Below are 18,900 nucleotides of genomic sequence, written 5' to 3'. Positions count from 1 at the left end.
TCACTAGCACTAGCTAGCCAGCACTAAACCTCTAAGGCAAGCCCCTAACTCCAAAAGTGAGAGAGAGGAGTGAATGGTTAAGTGTGAGATGTGTCTTCATTTGGAGCCCCCCTCTACTATTTATAGGAGGGATACATGGGTGTCCACAGCCGGGAGTTGAAGTCCAATCATCTGGAACCGACATCGTCATCCAATGAGGAGCTACTACATGCAAGGAGAAAAGGTGGTGGCACCAAAACCCGGTAGGCCTAGCAGGGTGGTCGGCTGACTGGTTTTGATGGCTGATCGACCTCAATTTTGGTCAGGAGGCTGGCATGTGGGCCCTCTTGAAAGCTATGGGTGAGCCGGTCTGTCCTAAGGCAGTTTGCATGCTCTCGTGGGCTCATGCATTCTTGTGCTTGTGCCTGATATTTTTTGGGTGGTGCTTGTGCCTGATTGGTCGAGAAGGTGTGACGTTGGATTGATGATGTGTTTCTCTTGCTCTCAAGGTGTGTTTCCTTCTTATTTCCAGGGATAATCGACCTGCGCATAAATATTCACCAACACTTTATGGAATTCATTAGTAATAAATCCCACCGTTAATGTTGATGCTTGTCTTTTATGCGCTCATGCAGGAGCACGTAGGAGCTGTCAATAGTGGCCACCAGTGTGCTCTGACTGGTTGGGTTTATAACTTGGATCCTAGAGCGTGTTTTACCTGCATTTCTGCCTAAACTCCAATATAGCAATATTTTCAAGAGGAAATGCGAAATTGACCTTTTTTGGATAAAATATGCATGCATGAAATTTAAATTCTCATATTTTTAGCTCAAATTGATGCTTAAAATGGGTCAATATCGACTATCAACAACACTATCGATAGATTTGGGATGATGTAATGCAACTGGTGCTCGAATTTTCTTCCTTTAGCACCCCCAGAAAACGGGTAACAAGATAGACATCATCGTAATTATCATTGTACATAAGGATGGTGGTGTGTTAACTACTGAAATTGAGCAAGGTATTCGGCGATAAACCCGGTTTGCCTGATACTGTTCTTTGTCGAACCGACCACAAATAAGGATGTGCAAAGCCTCCCAACTACTAACACGGCCGCAAAGCTCAAGGGTCTGCAGCCAGGCAGCAGTAGTGCCATCAAAATTAAAAGTAGCAAAGCGGGGTTTCAAGGCTTCACTAACTCCGTACACCTCAAAGTACAACTCGCACTTATCCTTCCATAGCATAGGGTTTTGGCCATCAAAACTGGGGAAATCCATCTTGGGTTTATGGGTAGAACAAGGGGCACTCAGGCTCGGATTAGGAAGAAACTCGTGTGTGCGAGGTGGAGGAGGGGGTGCGGCAAATGTACCCGTGAATGGGTGTGGCGGATAAGATCCAAGGATCCCACCACCAACATCCCGGTTGCTCGAATCGACACGGTGCCCGCTGGGCTGCTCGACTTAGATGTGCGCGCCACTTCTCCTAGAGCAAGGTTGAGGTTGAGCGAGGGGAGCCATGCCGGTGGGGGCGGAGAAGGCCCCGAACATGGTGGCGGGGGTAGGGCGGCGGCGGTGGCGGTGGTGGCGGCGGCGTTTCAAGCGTCGAAGACGAACAGTGGTGTCGGACGCCGTGGTCAATAGGGTGTCCATCGATGCCTCGGCGAACACCCGCCAGGATTCCGGGCCGGTTAGCTTGTCGAGGATCTTCGTGAGTGCTTAATCGACGCCCTCGAACTTCTGCGCGAGCTTATACATCAATGTCGTCATCTGCGGTCTACCACTTGGGGGGCTTCTTCGATGGTGCCAGAATGCAGCACACGCTCCAACTGGTGGTAAAAATTTGGAGAAAAGTGGGGGCGCAAACTCTAGATACCAATTGTTATGAACTCGCTCAAAATTTCAGAACAATCGCTAGAAGGAATGGGGAATTGGTAGAAAGGAGGAAGAACAGAGGTAGAAGAAGCAGAGGAGCGAGGCATACGGTCCAGTGCTTATTTCATTGCCAGAACAGAGTTCCTCCCTGGCGGCTTTAGGGTGTGTTTGGTTTGGGAGCCGAGTGGGATGGAGCGGTTCCCTCCTGTGTTTGGTTCACGAGCGTGGGAGCGGAGTCATCCCAAAGAGCGAATATTCGCTTCAGATGCGGGATGGCTGCGTCCGGCAAAATTGGGCGGACCAAGCGGCTCCAGTTGGATGACGTCTCTCGCCGTGAGCTCGTGATGCTCTAACATGACGAGGCACAACACGGGGGCGGAGCATGGCAGTCGACGCTCGACGCAGAGTAGGGGCGGCGCTCGAGCGGAGCCCAGGCGGTGCTCGCGCATGGAGCAGGGGTGGAGCTCCGGCGGTGCTCGGGCGGAAGCGGAGGGGGCGGAGCTCGGCGGGGCAGAGGTGGAGCTCAGGCAGATCTCGAAGCGGAGCTCGACCGGAGCTCGGAGGGGAGGGAGGGGTGGAGCTCGGGCGGGAGTGGTTGGAGCAGAGCTCCACCGGAGCTCAGGGCGGAGCGCGGGCGGATCGAGGGTGAACGACCTCCGCGGCGGCGGCGCGGCGGACTCAGGGCGCAAGATCTCGACGGCGGCGGTGCAGCGGACCGATGACGGCGACGCGCTTCTTCTCCCCGCGAACCTCTGCACCCCGCGAGCTCGGGCAGCACGGCCGGAGCTCGGGCCGGGCGAAACGAGGCCACCGGCGGAGCTCGGGCCTGGCGGAGCAAGGCCACCGGTGTCGGTGAAGCGTGGGCCAGGGCGCGGGGTCCGGCGGCGCTGGGTCTGGAGGCCGGTGGCGCGAGGGAGCAAGCACGGCGGCGCAGGGAATCGGCGAGAGAGGGAGTGAGGAAGAAGAGGGAATCAGGGGGAGAGAGGAAGAAGAGTATAGTGCGGCTGAGATGCGGGCCCCACATAACGGTAGTTAATGGGCCCCACAAGAAATGGAACCATTCCATCCCTCTAACCAAACATGTTGTATAGAGCCATCTCATCCCTGAAATCTGGAATAGAACCGTTCCATTCTACCTCGCTCTCCAACCAAACACACCCTTATACAGCAGAGCGTCAACAATACACGAGCCTAGCCCAGATACTGGCCCACGAAGGTTGAGCCCAACAAGACTGCATCTGGCCGCACACAGCTGGTCGCAGCTAGCCACGGCTGGCCATGAGCCCATGGCACAGCCCCTCGTACTGTCCCACATCCGCCGCCACCGTTGGTGTAGCCTTTCCCTGCAACTGCAATCTGCATTCATCTAAGCCCACCGCGTTTTAGCCTTTTAGGAACATGTAAACGGGATACATTTCAATTTCTCTCGTATAACGGAATTCTGCAAATGTTACATTCATATATTTCCCTTGATTGACCAAAACGGAGTTGCAGAGAGCGAATAATGATAGGGCATGTCATATTCCTGGATGACTCATGACTGTATGCGGTTATCGACTTGAAAACGGATACCTTTGAAATGGAACAATGATTTGAGAGTACACGGTCAAAACTGAACATTGGAAAGAAATGTACAAGAACTTAATTAAGTCAACTGTAAAAGAACTGAATATCAGAAAACAGACAAGACAGTTTTGGCTGATCTAGATAACGACAGGTTCCGTATTATTTAGGTGACGATCGTAACGATCCATACACTACCAACTTTAATTCATTCCTATCATGTTTATCCACTATATACAAGAACAGCTCCGTTGCTTCTGCTACCACTGGTTTGGAAATGCTTCCCTGTAGCTCATATCTTCATTATGAGAAGCCTCTCTTATTGTCACATCCGTGGCTCGCGTGTTCAGAAGCCTCTCTGCAATTCTATCCTTGGTGGTAATTTTCTTCTTCAGCATTGATGCCAGCGTTGGTGCCTTTGTTTTACCTCGGCGGCCTCGTCGACCCCGTGCTTCTGGAGGCTGCTCATAGGCTGCTGCAGAGTGGGAAGTTGAAGCAATAGCTGCCTCCCGCAGAATGTCTTCATTGTGCTGACGGATTCTTTGACGTTGTGCTCTTTCCATATCTCTTTTCCGGGCATTTCTAATTGCCTGTTTCGCCAACTGCTCTACAGTAATTTTACCAAGATCATGAGTTCTAACAGTACTGCCATAGTCATCATCATTACTTATATTTGTCATTCTTGAAGAAGACGCCTCCTCCATATAATCACCATCACTGTTCCCATTCAGCTCATTTGAATTTCCTGTTGTGTCACGGTGCTCAACAGGATCTACGTCGGCACCAGAACTACCAACATGCTGCTCAATTGGATTTCCTTCAGCATCACGTGGGACAATCGGCCCATGAAAAGGGCATACCTTAAGATCCCTTCTCTGGCAAAGTCCTCCTTTCTTTAGAGGGGCATGACATGGTAGGATCTCAACTGGAGCTTCTCTATAAACTGAGCTATGAAGATTCAACTCTGCAATCTTTGCTGCAGGTATAACAGCATCATTATCCACCCTTCCCCAATGACTCTCGAGCTCAAGCCCCCTCTGGTTTACATGTGCATCCCTGCTGGAGCCCCAACGGTCCAAGACAGAGCTCCATGGCACTACAGGGGCTTCAGCGAAGAGCTTTGATTTCTCCAGGTCAAGATTTCTTCTAGTTCCATTAGCAGCAACTGGTGACTTGCCAGTATCAGAATTCTCTCCACCCACCACCCTCTCTCCCTTTCCGGTGTCCCTACTGGTGCTTGCAACATCTACGCTGCTCTGGACTCTGGCAGGACTAGGGGCCTCTATGTTTCCCTCCACCCAAAACTCATCATCCTCTTCCTCTTGGTCACCCTTGCGCCTACGGACATTATCAAGGTTAAGGCCAAGCTCAGTGCACCGATCTCTCACTGCTCGTATCTCATTCTTAACATCAATGAACTCCTTCAATGCAGAATCTCTGAACCTGTTATCTGGAAGATCGACCCTTATAAGCACAGATATCCACTCCTTAACAGTGACCAGATGCTTTGACACAAGCAGTCGGTAAGCTTCCCTCAGTGCATCAAAAACTGCCTCGTTCTCCTGAGTCTCAGGCACCCACTCTCCGGCCATCAATGAAGCCATCCTAATACTCCGCATCGACAGGGATGCAATCTCCTCCTCTGCATCATCATCATTCACATAGCCCTCAAATTTTTCATATTCAGCACGGATGATCTCCAACCCGTTGCGAATCTCATCCATAGTCGACCGGATTTCATCCTTGACTGACGCGAGGTTTTCGCGCAGTTGCCCAACCTTGGCGGCCAGGATCTCCTGCGTGCGCGCCTCGCGGGCTGCTCGAGCCTCCACGGTGGCCCGTAGGCCAGGGAACTGGACGCGGGCGGACACCTTGAGGTACTCGACGGCCAGGCGGAGCTGGCGGTAGTGTGCCCCGAAGAGGTGGTGCCAGCGCTCGAGCGCCTGGACGGCGGCCTTCCGGAGCAGCGCCGCGGAGGCTGTCGGCGGCGGGAGCGGTTGCGCCCGGCGGAACCCGACGGCGAGCGGGAGGAAGCCGTCCAGCGCGTCGGCGAGGAGGGAGCGGAACAGCTTGGAGCGCATGAAGAGCTCGTCGGCGATGCTGAAGGCAAGGAGCCGCACCTGCGCGGGCCGAGGGGATCAGCGCGTTAGGGTTGGGGAGGAATTGGGGGCAGATTGGTGCGGCGGGGGAAGAGTCAGAGAGATGGGGAGAAGGCTTACGCACGTGGGAGTGGGGCTTGGACATGAGGGAGAGCAGGAGGTGGAAGGCGTCGCGGAGGGCGCCGTCGGAGGCGCGGGCCGATGACTTCATGGCGCGGAGGAGGGCGGGGTCGACGGCGGGCGCGGTGGTGGAGGTGGCGCGCTCGATGAGGGACGCCATAGAGGAATTCGCCGCCGCTGCGGAGGAAGAGGAGGGGTTCGAGCCCCGCTCTGCTTCGGCGGACGCCGCCGCCGGCGCGCGGCGGCCGGCGAAGGAGGAGGAGACCGTCGGGCGCGGCATGGCGGCGATTCGGGGGGACAGAAGGAAAGAAGACCCGTTCGTGCGGCGGTGAACGGGTGAGTGGAGTAGTTTAAAGAAAGGGTTAGTCCATGCCACTACAATTTCTTAAAATTGGATTTCATGTTGAAATCCATGCCACTTAATGGCATGGCATGGATTTCAACATGAAATCCAAATTCACGAAGTTGTGGTGGCATGAATCGAATTTTCCCTTAAAAAAAAACAGAAAGTGTTTTTAGAGATCATAGAATGTCTATTTTATTAGAAGGGTTAATTAGATCTGTGCCATTATAATTTCCACGTTTCTGAATGATGTCATTATTATTTGACTTACTATGCTAGTGATATTACAATTTTGCACTTGTTTGAAGCATGCCATTTTGCACGCCGACGCCGTCCGTGGCCCACCTGCAGGCGTACTGGAGGCCCTCGTATATTCGTATGGACGCTTATGCCCTCCCCTCCAAAGGATAAGACCGCCGACACCTTCCTGTCGTCGTCTTGCTCAGTCCTCTTGTTCCTCACTTCTCTCCCCAACCGTCGACGACCGCCGCCGGCTCTTCTCCCTTGCCCATCGCCGGCGCCCACTGGAGATGAAGAGCACCGCATCCTCAAGGTCGACCCAGATTGGTGACCTCCCAAGGATCGAGTGCCCTAGGTGCCACATCAAGGTGATTAGAACTAAGAGCAGGAAGGATGATGTGTACTACAAGTGCCCTAATCATTTCACGACGGTATGTTGCTTGTTGTGGTTTAGATTTATGTTGTGTTCATTATTGGGTTAATTTGTGGGTTACCCTTAATTTGTTGTTGGTTTGAAGCAGAACAAAAGCACTTGCCCATACTACTGGTATGAGCAACCCTATCTAGAGTACTTGCGCTCCAATCACCCTGAGTTGCTGAATCCGGCTAGTGCAGCAGAAGTGGAATCAGCTGCAGAAATCGTTGCAGAAGAGGTCAATGGCAACCTGAACCTCCAGATATATCAGTTGAAGCTTGAGTTGAATGAGATGAAGGGCAAGCTTGGTGAAGTGATGCTGGAGATCCAAGAAACAAAGAAGGAGATGAAGGAAACAAAGAACGAGATCAAGGAAGAGATTGCTAAAGGAAACAAGGCTGCACCAGTGTTTAGTTGTCAGATTAGTTAGGTCTAGGGAAGTGTCTGTTATCAGCATGTACTGAACCTATGTTAGCAGAATGGAAGTGAATGGAACCAGTGTTATAACAAGATGTGTTATTTAAGTAGCATTTCAGTTCATTTCAGTTCATTTCAGTACAATTTCAGTTCATTTCAGTACAATTCAGTGCAGAGAAACATTTGAACTTGAACCAACCATTTTCAGGACATTTCTGGATGCATAGTTTGATGCAACATCAGGTCACTTAAAGTACATCCCACACCAGAACTTTAGAGTACATAACAAACCAGCACTTAAGAGTAGGGTACATCATTCCTAACAAATTCACACACCAGGACTTAAGAGTAGCAAAAGCACATTGCACAGACAACCCATCAGGACACTGAGACCATCAAAAGTGGAGGGGGTACATCACATCATCTACTCCGCGCCGAGCCAGGTCTTGAGGCTTCTCACCACCCTTGCTTCAGGAGCACTTGCGGCCTTCTTTAACTTCTTCTTCAAATGAGTCTTTTTCTTCTTCTTTGACGCCTGTTTCTTTGCACTTGGAGCTTTCTTCTGCTTCTTCTTTGGTGTCTCACTTGGCTCTTCATCTTCTTCTCTCACCCTGCAACAGATGGTTGTTAGTTCATGTTACTTGACCAAGTGATGCAAATATAGAGGCAAATATAGAGTAAGAAATGTACCTTTTCAGTGATGCTTCTGTAGATGCCTCATCAACACCATCATCATCTTCAGTTGGTTCAGCTAGGTTACAGGTCTTGGCAAAGTTCCCAAAGCCTTTGCACCTTCTGCATCTAACTTTTTTCTGTTTGCCCTTTGTTCTACACTCCCTCTGATCCTGACCACTCTAGGTCTGCCTGCTGCCCTCTTCTGCTTAGGTGGCAAAAGTTTGTATTTAAGTTCCACTTGAGGCCAATCGGTCCTGTCAGGCATTGGAGGAACTATGTCTGCATATGCAGCTCTGAACCTCTTAACAGAGTAGTATTCATGCACAAAACCTTTGATTTGCAAGCCTCTATTGGATAAGATCCAAGCTAGTGCATGCCTACAAGGTTTTCGTGTAACCTGCCATGCCCTACAGCTGCATTTGTGGTTGATAAGGTCCACAGTGTGCCTCTTGGTGTTGTTCCAGTCATCAAGCAGGGTTACCTCAGCAAAATCATCATCACTAGCTGCAACTTTGACTACCTTCAAATGGGTGCTAATTAGGTTGAGCTCCTTGATGACACTTGGCAGGATGCCTTCAGGCATTTCCCTTCCTACTTTTCTCCTAAGAAACCTCTTCTCCATAATCAGCTCCCTGAGCCCATCAACTAACTCATGAACTAACTGTCCTTTCAAGTGTTTCACCTGACTGTTGAAGCTCTCTAATACATTGTTTGTCAGATAGTCACATTTGCTTTCCTCTGAGAAACCACACCTATACCAAATGCGGTTGTGGTTTTCCTGCAACCACTGAATTGCATCAGGAGCAAAATCATATATCTTCTGCATATGCCACTTAAATAGCCCTTCAGTGTAGCTCCTAGCAGCTGGGTACAGATGAGTTGTGAAGACATCTCCTGTGTAGTGCTTCATGAAGTTGCTATATAGATGTCTCATACACTCTCTGTACTCAGCCTCAGGAAACACAGTGCCTACAGCAGTCTCCAAGCCCTTACATGCATCTGTACATATCACTAGTCCTTGAGGGTTGCCAACAACCCTTTTCAACTGCTTCAGGAACCATGTCCAGTTGTCCTTATCTTCACTATCAAAAATTGCATATGCAATGTGATACAACCAGTTATGTCCATCAACTCCAGTAGCAGATGCCAGCTGTCTTGTGTATTTACCTGTTAGACTAGAGGCATCTACACCAATGAATGGTCTACAACCAGCAAGAAACTCATCCACACATGGTTTAAGAGCTACAAATATCCTCTTAAACCTTCTTTTCTTGCCACCTTTGCCAACATCTATCTCTATAATGCTACCAAGACAAGTAATGTCTATCTGAGCTTTCCAATTGAACAACAATTTGAATGACTCTTCATATTTACCATAAATATGCTGCAGTGCCAGCTGCATACCTGAGAATGCCTTGCTGTACTTGAGCTTTATTCCATAATCTCCCTCAACCTTCTCCTTTGCTGCCTTTGGCCCCTTGTTTGGATTCTTCTTCAACCAGTCTGTCAATCTATCTGCCACCCAGCTTTGAGAAGCCATTTTTCCTTCAACAAGCTTTATGGTTGGACAATTGTGAGCTGCTGATAGAACCTTAATCTGCACAAGACAGGCATGAATAAGTACTATGCACATCCAAACAGATCTAATCTGAGCAAGGCAAGCATGAAAAAGTATGTACCTGTATAGTTTTCTGATCATGAAGCCTTGAAGCATGAATCCTCCAAGGACAACTAGAGTGCTTACACTTTGCAATAAATCTGCTAGGGTCACTCTTGATGCCAGGAGCAAACTCAAAACCTATCTTCACAGCATAGTGCCTTATAGCTTTTCTGAATGTTGTTATGTCACGAAACAAAGCACCCTTCTCTATTATTGGGTTCTCAGGATCATGGAGGACCCTTATCTCCTCAGGATCTGCATCAGTAATCTGTGCCTCAGGAGAAATAGCTCCTTCAGCAGCAACATTTTCATTTGCATCATTAGTAGGTACAGATGAGTCAGTTTGTGCATTCACAGATGGTTGTGCAGGTGGAACTGGATTGTACATGTGCTCATCATCGACACCAACATACTCTTCTTCATTATCAAAGATGTCAACTGGATCAGGCTGCACTGGTGGATCAGGCTGCATAGGTGGATCAGGCTGCTTTGCTGGTTCAGGCTCAATTGGTGCTACGTCCATGTCGGGTGGAACGATACACAAGGGTTCTAGGTTATCAAACTCATACTCTTCCCACACAGATTCATTCACCACAACTAAGAGGAGTTCGCAATGCATCTCTGACTTATACATTTCAAACAAATTTTGGAACTGCACTTCATCTACAAGCATAACATCCTCACCCAGAGTCTTGTCAAAGAACCAAATTGTGGCATTCTGGTTAGAGCTCCAACTGACCACACTGGACAGGCTAGAATGCAACAAATCATATGTAATGGTGCCTACCTCCCAAGAAAAATTAACAACCTTGCCCTTACAGTAAGTTTTTTTCCCATCACTGTCCTTTGTCATAAAAGCCTGAACTTTGACCTCTAAGGAAAACATAGAAATCCTAGCACAAAACAAATGAGAATGAAAACAGTGAAAGCTGAATTGAAACACCATCCCAACAATGCAGAGACCTAACTAGGCAGGGTGCTCATATGGGTATACAACGAGCAAGGCCACAATGAGCAAGTCAACCACGTCTTAGCGTTCATCTACCAGTGAACATACCTGGAGTCGTTGGTGTCTTCAGGCACCGCGGCCGCTGCCGCAGCCGGGATGTCGTCGCCCTTCATGGCCGCTGCAACCCTCATCCACTACCGCCGCAGCGGTGCAGACCTTCATATTTCGCAGATCCCGACAAGCCGGACAACAAGAGCACCGCCAGCGACCACCTCGATGTCGTTGGTGAAGAAGAGAGGCGCCACCGGCAACGGGGATTAGTGTTCCGACGAGTCGGTGAGAGCGGGTGAGAGTGGGGAACGGGGAGGGCGAATGGACGGGAGGATAAGGTGTCGGCGGTCTTATCCTTTGGAGGGGAGGGCATAAGCGTCCATACGAATATACGAGGGCCTCCAGTATGCCTGCAGGTGGGCCACGGACGGCGTCGGGCGTACAAAATGGCATGCTTCAAACAAGTGCAAAATTGTAATGGCACTAGCATAGTAAGTCAAATAGTAATGGCATCCTTCAGAAACGTGGAAATTATAATGGCACATATCTAATTAACCCTTATTAGAAAGGGTCAGTTGGATCCATGCCACTATAATTTCACGAAGTTGGATTTCATGTTGAAATCCATGCAATTGAGTGGCATGATTTTCAACGTGAAACCCAATTTCACGGAGTTGTGGTGGCATGAATCGAATTTTCCCTATTAGAAATAGGTGAATCACTTCTAGAGATATTTTCTGGCAAGAGATTCGCATTAGAAATTCCGTTTGACACCATAGGAGGGAGAATCAAGCAAAATGCGTGTTTTTCTATTGAATGCAATTCACTTCCTTCACATTTCAATTACTTTAAAATAAGGTAATGAGTGTGTTACAGCCGGCCGTATTTTTCAAGCCCGTAAGACTGTCCACAGTGGAGGGAGCAAATGAAGGAGCAAATACACTGTTTGACACTGTAGATGCACTGTTTGGCACTGTATACAGAAAGGGCGTGGAAAACGAGGAGGGAGCAAATTTGATCTTGCTCCCTCCAGTATCAAACTAACGGCCGCCTTTGTCACCACGCAGTATCTACTCCGACCGAAATATCTGGTGCCCACTTGCCCACAGGCCACAAGGCAGGCCATTGACCACCGTTTCATTTCTCCTAGATCCCCTTTCTCTCTCTACGTTCTCTCTCCCCCGCGAGGATCCTCTGCAGCCTCCCTCTCGTTCTCCTCCTGCTCGATCAGCAGCCGCCCCAGCCTCCTCGTGCGTGCACCCGGAGCCCCCCTGTTCCTCTTGCTATGGCCGTCGGGGAGACCCGGTGAGGCAACCCTAGCGCAAGGGACCACGGGATGTGCGAGCAGTCCTTGCGAGGCTAGCGACGCCGATTCTCCAGCAGCTGGCGGCTCAGGCTCCGTCCGATGATGCGCGCTACCGCGAGCACGCCGGTGCAGGCAAACTACTTCGGATCGATGCAGATTGAGATGATGGGGATTTTTGCCCTTTTTTTTTGCTCCTGTCGTGCGATTCATTGATTTGGGGGGGGGGGGGGGGGGTCATTTTTCTATGGATTTGTGGGGGATACTGAAGCGCAAATCAGGAGGTGGGGTACCAATAGGGCATTTTTCTGTGGATTATTTTTTTTGGGATAATGCGCTAGCGCATTCTTCGCATGTTCTTATGAAAGTGTGCCGCTTAAGACATCAAACCTAATCAAATCATTAAATCGCCCACTACCATTGTAATTTGTGAATGCAGAATTCTGGCCAAATTGCCCCCTTAGATGAGATTGTCAGGTTGACGGAGAAATACAGGTTCCGTGTTATTCTAGAGGAGAGTCATTCTTTTGGGGGTGCTTGGTAAGTCTGGGCGCGTGGCCTTGCTGAACATTATGGAGTTCCTGTGAGTGTTCTGCTTTGGCTTTTTTTAACATGTTTCACTCTGACAATAAAATGGTGTAAAAGAAGAAACAAGTATTATAATCCAAAGCTTCCCTGGTAGCCACCAATTGATTCATTAACTGGATACTTATGCACATTCTCCCCTTTGTGTGAAACATGCTTGCACAGATTGAAAAAATTGATATCATCACTGCTGGATTGGGAAATGCATTAGCCACTTATTGTGGCTTCTGTACAGGAAGTATCAGAGTTGTTGATCATCAGGTAGGTGCAATACCAGACTGATGGAACATCGATTGTGCAGCGTCTAAGAAGCTCTGGATATGTTTTCTCTGCCTCGCTGCCACCTTATCTTGCCAGTGCTGCTATTTCTGCTGTCAACTACCTGGAGGAGAACCCATCAGTTCTTGCAAACTCAAGGAACAATAATTGCGTATAAAGGTAAAGTTGATTTTATTGCATAAACAATGGCCCGCCAGCAATGGAGGGGAAAATGGACCGCCGGCAATCGCTGAAGCAAGAGCCGCGACACGCAATCCATGGTACCCAAGGCTGGCCCCTCCATCGAGCACCACCGCATGTCCGGCGCCGTGACTTTTTCCAACGGCAAAGGCCGATGGGGGGCCACGACTCTTCATTTTCGAGTTAGGTGAAACCCTGTTTTATATGTAGACAATTTTATTTTCTCAGCTATAACATCATGTTTAACTATGGAAGATGATGGTAATTTACAATTATATCAAGCTGGATACTACAGATATGACACATTTACAAAACTCGAGTATGTTACTCCCTGTGTTTTCTTTCAAAAGCATGATGCATTGTTCTTTATTTTATTTCCTAGCAGCAGTTTATTATGATCATAATTGCTTAGTGAATGACCAAAACGGTTATTAACAAAGTTCTGTAAGTATTTGTTCTCTTTTCATTTAAAATTGAACTTGTTGCGAAGAATAGCTGATTCTAAGGGAGAATTTGGGCGAGAGTGAAGGATGTGAATCCCATCTTAGTAATAATATAGCTCTAAATTATGGTAATAACTTGAGAACGGCTGGCCGCGCGGAAGTGCTCACATAAGACACCCATGTGGACCATGGCGCGAGTTTCCCTGGTGGCTGCGGAGGCAGCTCCCTCCCCTGTGCGGGCTTCTTCCCCGCCGAGGGAGCCGAAAAGGGTGGGAGGGGATGGAGGCGGGGCGAGAGCTTCTACCTCCGATTCGACGATCGATGTGTCAAGAACAGGGGCAACTCAGTGCATTTATCCAGTCAATTCTTCAGAATTCATATGCGCAACTCAATACATTTTATCTAGGCAATAATGCGGAAGAATAAGGCAACTCAGTGCCTATATATGGGTATTTCTTCTGATTTTCATATAGTAACTCAATACATATATTCAGGCAATAATATGTTAATAACAAGGCAAAAATGTGTTATTAACAAGGTAGAATAATTCAAGTCCTTAGGTAATTATTTGTCATGCCTCACTGTTTTTCCACTGAACTGCAGGTATCCAGCAGGGAAAGGAAGGACTGAGGGGAGGGAAAAACTACCTGTGAACAGAGCTACGTCGTGGGGTCAATTTACTAAAAGTGGAAAGCTAGTGTATTTGCTTTGCCAAAATGGTGCAGCCACGGCAGCGTGCAGGCGGCGGCGGTAGGCGGCTTGCGCATCCAAACACAGTATGTCCTGAAAACCAAATCTGTTCCCTGTCATTCCCAATATGTTCATGCATTTTCATGTTGGTCTTTAGCAGAAGGCAAATTTATGTATTTTGTTAGGCAATAATACTTGTTAGCAGAGGCAAATTCATGCATCTGATTAGACAACTTTTATTGAACATTTTTTTTACATTTAAAGCATTTTACCATATCATGCTATTATGTGGTATCTGAATTAGGCAATAATTATTTCAGAAGGAAAATTCATGTATTACATTAGGCATCTTCATTGAATAATCCATTATTTTTGCCTGCTTATTTGTTTTATATTGCTGAGTTTATTATGATATGCCTACAAGCAAGAATGGTTTCATCAAAACATATAGTTGAGCAAAATGTTCTGTTCATTCATCATGAGAGTTTATCTATGCTAATACACCACTTTTGACTGTTCTCTACCCTGATACTATGAAATAATATGGATCATAGGCAAAATAGTGTACTTCATTAGGTAATCTTTTATCGAGCATTTCATAATTTTTTTTCTTTTATTGGCTACCTTAAGTTATGTAACATACAACTACTAGTATCTCTGCAGTTGACAAAGTGAGGAGAAGATGCAGCTTCATCGGTGAACAAGAACTGAAATAACGCTATACTTAGCTGCCGGTGTGTTTTGTAGGGGTAGCATCATCCTCCAGATTGATGCCAATTGGTCCAAAATTCCATAATGTTTCACTACAAAGATTCAAAAACCTGTATGGTTTTTGGGCTCTACAGGCCCTTCCTCATCACCTAGTAATGTAGCATCAGCGTGACACTATACATTCCTAAGAGAAATGCAACAGTTTTGAGGTTTGGCAAATAAATGTATTATCCGTGCAATTTTTGTTGCTTCCTTTAGTGTTCAGTATGTGTGCCATCATTTTCTTCCAGTAAGCAGCGGTATCCAGGAACGGGCACTTTTACTTCTTTTTTTATGCGAAGAAGAGGTTTCATTTCAGATTAGTAGAACTTGCATACTGTTTGATCAGAAAATTGTGTAGGCCATCTGCGAGCACGTGCACCGTCTAGTGCAACGTCATGCGTGGGCAAAAATATAGCGGCAACAGTTTTTTGCTAAAAGAGGAAAGTTAGCTTACGGCAGCAATTCCAAAAATAGGATGGCGGTACCGCTGGTCTATTTTATAGTTTTTTGCTAAAAGAGGAAAGTTAGCTTACGGCAGCAATTCCAAAAAGGAAAAAGTCTACATAACCCCCTCACCTTTGGAGGGTTGTCTACTTCACCCCCTCAACTTCAAAACCGGTTATTTAACCCCCTCAACTTTGCAAAACCGGACAAATAACCCCCCAAGCGGTTTTGGACGGTGGTTTGCTATAGTAATACGGTTTTATCTTTTTCTTTTATTATTTATTTTCGCTGAATCTTTGAAAAATCATAGTAAATCGTAGAAAAATCGAAAAATGGAAAATCCAATTTTGTTGGACTCCACATGATTAGATCTACATAATGAACATATAATATGGTATTCTTTAGTATAAAATTTTTATCATAGATTTAGATCTATGCTTTTTTATAATTAAATGAAATAATTCATATCTGCAGCTTCTATGGTCCAATTGTAGTGAAATTTTTACGGTTGGTAAATTATTGTATGCTTGAACTACAGTAAAAATTTCATACTCATTGGATCATGTATAACTTAGTTATAGATAAAGCATAAATTTAACAAGCATAAACTGCAATAAATCTATAACTAAGTTATACGTTATCAAATGAGTATGAAATTTTTACTATAGTTCAAACATACAACAGTTTGCCAACCGTAAAAATTTCACTACAATTGGACCATAGAAGCTGCAGATATGAATTATTTCATTTAATTATAGAAAAGTATAGATCTAAATCTATAATAAAAATTGTATACTAAAGAATACCATATTATATGTTCATTATGTAGATCTAATCATGTGGAGTTCAACAAAATTGGATTTTCCATTTTTTCGATTTTTCTACGATTTACTATGATTTTTCAAAGATTCATCGAAAATAAATAATAAAAGAAAAAGATAAAACCGCATTACTGTAGCAAAACCACCATCCAAAACCGCTTGGGGGGGTTATTTGTCCGATTTTGCAAAGTTGAGGGGGTTAAATAACCGGTTTTGAAGTTGAGGGGGTGAAGTAGACAACCCTCCAAAGGTGAGGGGGTTAGGTAGACTTTTTCCTTCCAAAAATAGGATGGCGGTACCGCTGGTCTATTTTATGGCGGGCCGTAAATTAGCCAAGTCTTTAAAATAAAAAGCTAGGCAAAAAAATTTCGCAAAAAATGATTCTGCTCCATTTATATAGAAACATGTCTAGGTACCAAGCAAATCTATCGACACATGTCTAAAAATAAAATTATGTGGTTGATTCTGCTAAAAAAATGTAGAAAATCTTCATATAGTTTTTTCAAGTATATTAAACTACCAAAAAAATCCATAAATATTTGTTTTCATGGGCTAACAGGCTCTAACTATATAAGAGGGCTTGTTCCTTATCAGTTCATACCTGACGTATAGCATATGCCTTTAATTAATTTATTAAGGGAAAATTGGTCTCATAGCACTGAAAGATCGCGACTTCCGTAAAATACCATTGAAAGCGTGAGCCCCCGGAAAATACCACTCAATATTGCAAACGTTACCGAAAATCGCACTCCGTCACATTTTCCGCTGCTTCTCCGTCACGAGCGTCTTCTTCCTCCGTTCCTTTCCCTTCCGCTCCTCCCTCCCGCACCGAGATCCCGTGCAGTGTCCCTCCCTCCCCTTGCCATCGCCACCACCATGTCCCTCCGCTCCCTCGCCGTGGCCAAGGCCGACGTCGCGCTCCCGCCAGCGCACAAGCTCCACCCCACCGTCTCCCTTCCTCTGCTCTCCTCCTCCACCCGCGTCGCGCCACGCCACCTCCGCGCCAACCGCCGCCTGCCGCTCGCACCGCTCGTCGCCCCCTCCGCCCGTCCCGCCGACGACCGAGCGCCCGCGCGCCTCGGTGGGCTCCAACTCCTCCGGCGCCGCCGCGGCCACTCTGCGGCCGCTCCCGCGCTCCACCAGCGGGCCGGCCGCGCCCACAACCTTCGCCGCCAGCTGCCCACGCTCCATGGGCCGAGCGCGGGCACCACGACGTCGGCGTCCACCACGCCGTCGTGCCCCTTCATCGCGACGCCGGCGGCGCAGCCGTCCCGCACCACCACGCGCTCCCCCCTAGCCGATGACGACCTTGGCGCCGGACGCAGCGCGCGGTGGCGCCCAGCACGCGCCCCTACTTGGCGCGGAGGTGGCGCTCCCACAGCGCGTCGGCGGAGCACCGGTCCCTGAGCGCGGCGCACACGCACGCCATCGCGGCGAGCGAGGCCAGCGAGAGCTCCTCCAACACACGGTCCAGCGTGAGCTCCGCAAGGTCGAGCAGCCCTCCGCCTCCCCCGGCGCTCCCGGCCCCGCAGCCTCCTCCCCGCGGCGGTGGCGTGGCGCAGCAGCTCCGTGGCGAGGAGCAGCGCCAGGAGGCCGAGCTCCCGCGCGAGCTTGCAACAGGGCTTGGTGGCGGGCGCGACGAGGAGCAGCGTGAAGGCCGGGACCATGGATATAAGCATCAGACATGGCTCCCTCGTAGCAACCCGAGCTCCCTCAAACATGGCTCTGCCACCGCGCGCCCGAGCTCCACCGGCGGCCGTGCTCCACCCGCGCCGCCGAGCGCGCGCCGGTTGGCTCAGCCCGCACCACCGAGCTCCGCGTGTGCCGGAGCTCCAGCCCGCCCGTGCCACTCAGAGCTCCGCCTGGCTTGATGCCCCGCTCCGCCGAGCTCCAATCCGTCCGCATCCCCCGGGCCGCGCCACGCGCGAAGGCGTCGGCGCTGCCGAGGTCGACGGTGAGGCGGCGATGGAGCGCGTAGGAGGCCCGTGGTGGTGGTGCTGTGGAGAAAGAAGACACTCGTGACGGAGAAGCAACGGAAAATGTGACGGAGTGCGATTTTCGGTAACGTTTGCAACATTGAGTGGTATTTTCCGGGGGCTCACGCTTTCGGTGGTATTTTACGGAAGTCGCGATCTTTCAGTGCTATGAGACCAATTTTCCCATTTATTAATGTACCTAAATATTCATCCCCATCTCCCCAGACAACATCATCATCCATTATTATCTCCTCGCTCTATTATATTCTAATAATCTTAGTTTAGTTAATACTCGCTCTATTCTGCTGGCAACCAGCCGCATCACTTTTCTCTCATAGCAAATCAATATTACTCATTAGCCACAAGCCAGCCAGCAGTATTTTTTTCTCACAGCAAACTAGCACCAACCACTAGCCACAACTAATTGAATATAGGGGCTGTTTGGTTGGGTGGACAACCCCCAACCAGGCTCCCCGTAACCACCTAAGACTGACTCCAACAAGGAGAGCCATTTTCCAGATGCAAATCCACCTTTGCCTCGCATACACAGTGCTTTGCGTTTCCCCCTCATTGCGATGTCTCCAACAGCAAGCGCATTTCCCCGTCCCAGCCGCTCCTCAACCTCCTCGCCTCCCCGTCCCAGCCGACCCGCTCCACACCGCGCCGCCACCGCCACCGCCACCGCGCCCTCCCCTCCCCTCCCCGCCCGCTCGAGCTCCGGCGCAGCTGGCCACCTCCTCTGCGGATCCACGTGCCGACGTGGAGGCGCCGTCCACGGCTCCGTCCCTCTGCGGATCCACGCGCCGCCGCGGGCGGGCGAGCTCCGCGCCACCGCGGGCTGGTCGGGCTCCGCGCCTCCGCGAGGGGCCGGCGGTCCATGGTGCCGGCGGCGGCCGAATCTCGGCGGCCCTCCTCCCTCCCCTTCCCCCACCGTGCCGACCCTCCTCCTTCTAGCTCCGGCGCTCGCTGCCGCTGCTTGGCTCCGCCTCCGCCCAGCCACACGCTGCTGCAGCTCCTCTGCGCGCCGCCGCTCGGATTTGCCTG

General features: G+C 49.0%; 2 protein-coding genes and 1 long non-coding RNA gene across 6 annotated transcripts; 2 read left to right on the top strand and 1 right to left on the bottom strand.

Moving 5' to 3' along the window:
- Positions 1–3,419: 3,419 nt before the first annotated feature.
- Positions 3,420–5,966, bottom strand: LOC120698871 (UV-stimulated scaffold protein A homolog). The gene is made up of 2 exons (XM_039982639.1): positions 5,637–5,966; positions 3,420–5,533 (listed from the first exon to the last, which is right to left on the bottom strand). The coding sequence occupies exons 1-2, from the start codon at positions 5,910–5,912 to the stop codon at positions 3,674–3,676; spliced, it is 2,136 nt and encodes a 711-aa protein (XP_039838573.1). The 5' UTR covers positions 5,913–5,966; the 3' UTR covers positions 3,420–3,673.
- Positions 5,967–6,311: 345 nt separating this feature from the next.
- LOC120653709 lies at positions 6,312–7,060 on the top strand. The gene is made up of 2 exons (XM_039931393.1): positions 6,312–6,646; positions 6,737–7,060. The coding sequence occupies exons 1-2, from the start codon at positions 6,506–6,508 to the stop codon at positions 7,058–7,060; spliced, it is 465 nt and encodes a 154-aa protein (XP_039787327.1). The 5' UTR covers positions 6,312–6,505.
- A 4,848-nt stretch (positions 7,061–11,908) lies between these two features.
- On the top strand, positions 11,909–14,825 carry LOC120698861. 4 transcript variants are annotated; one of them, XR_005685054.1, is made up of 3 exons: positions 11,909–12,916; positions 13,776–13,948; positions 14,526–14,825. It is a non-coding gene; the product is annotated as an uncharacterized LOC120698861 (long non-coding RNA). The 4 variants fall into 4 exon arrangements; XR_005685055.1 differs by having other exon boundaries at positions 11,910–12,911; XR_005685052.1 differs by having other exon boundaries at positions 13,776–14,825.
- The last annotated feature ends 4,075 nt before the right edge of the window (positions 14,826–18,900 follow it).

Source organism: Panicum virgatum, chromosome 1K, assembly GCF_016808335.1.
Source record: "Panicum virgatum strain AP13 chromosome 1K, P.virgatum_v5, whole genome shotgun sequence".
Taxonomy (NCBI): domain Eukaryota; kingdom Viridiplantae; phylum Streptophyta; class Magnoliopsida; order Poales; family Poaceae; genus Panicum; species Panicum virgatum.
Note: the sequence above shows the minus strand (reverse complement) of the source record. Positions and strands in the feature narration are given on the sequence as shown.

Coding starts and splice junctions, on each gene's coding strand:
- LOC120698871 (XM_039982639.1), bottom strand. CDS start 5,912: ATGCCGCGCCCGACGGTCTCCTCCTCCTTCGCCGGCCGCCGCGCGCCG. Junction 5,534..5,636: donor TGTCCAAGCCCCACTCCCAC/GTGCGTAAGCCT, acceptor CGGCCCGCGCAG/GTGCGGCTCCTTGCCTTCAG.
- LOC120653709 (XM_039931393.1), top strand. CDS start 6,506: ATGAAGAGCACCGCATCCTCAAGGTCGACCCAGATTGGTGACCTCCCA. Junction 6,647..6,736: donor GCCCTAATCATTTCACGACG/GTATGTTGCTTG, acceptor GGTTTGAAGCAG/AACAAAAGCACTTGCCCATA.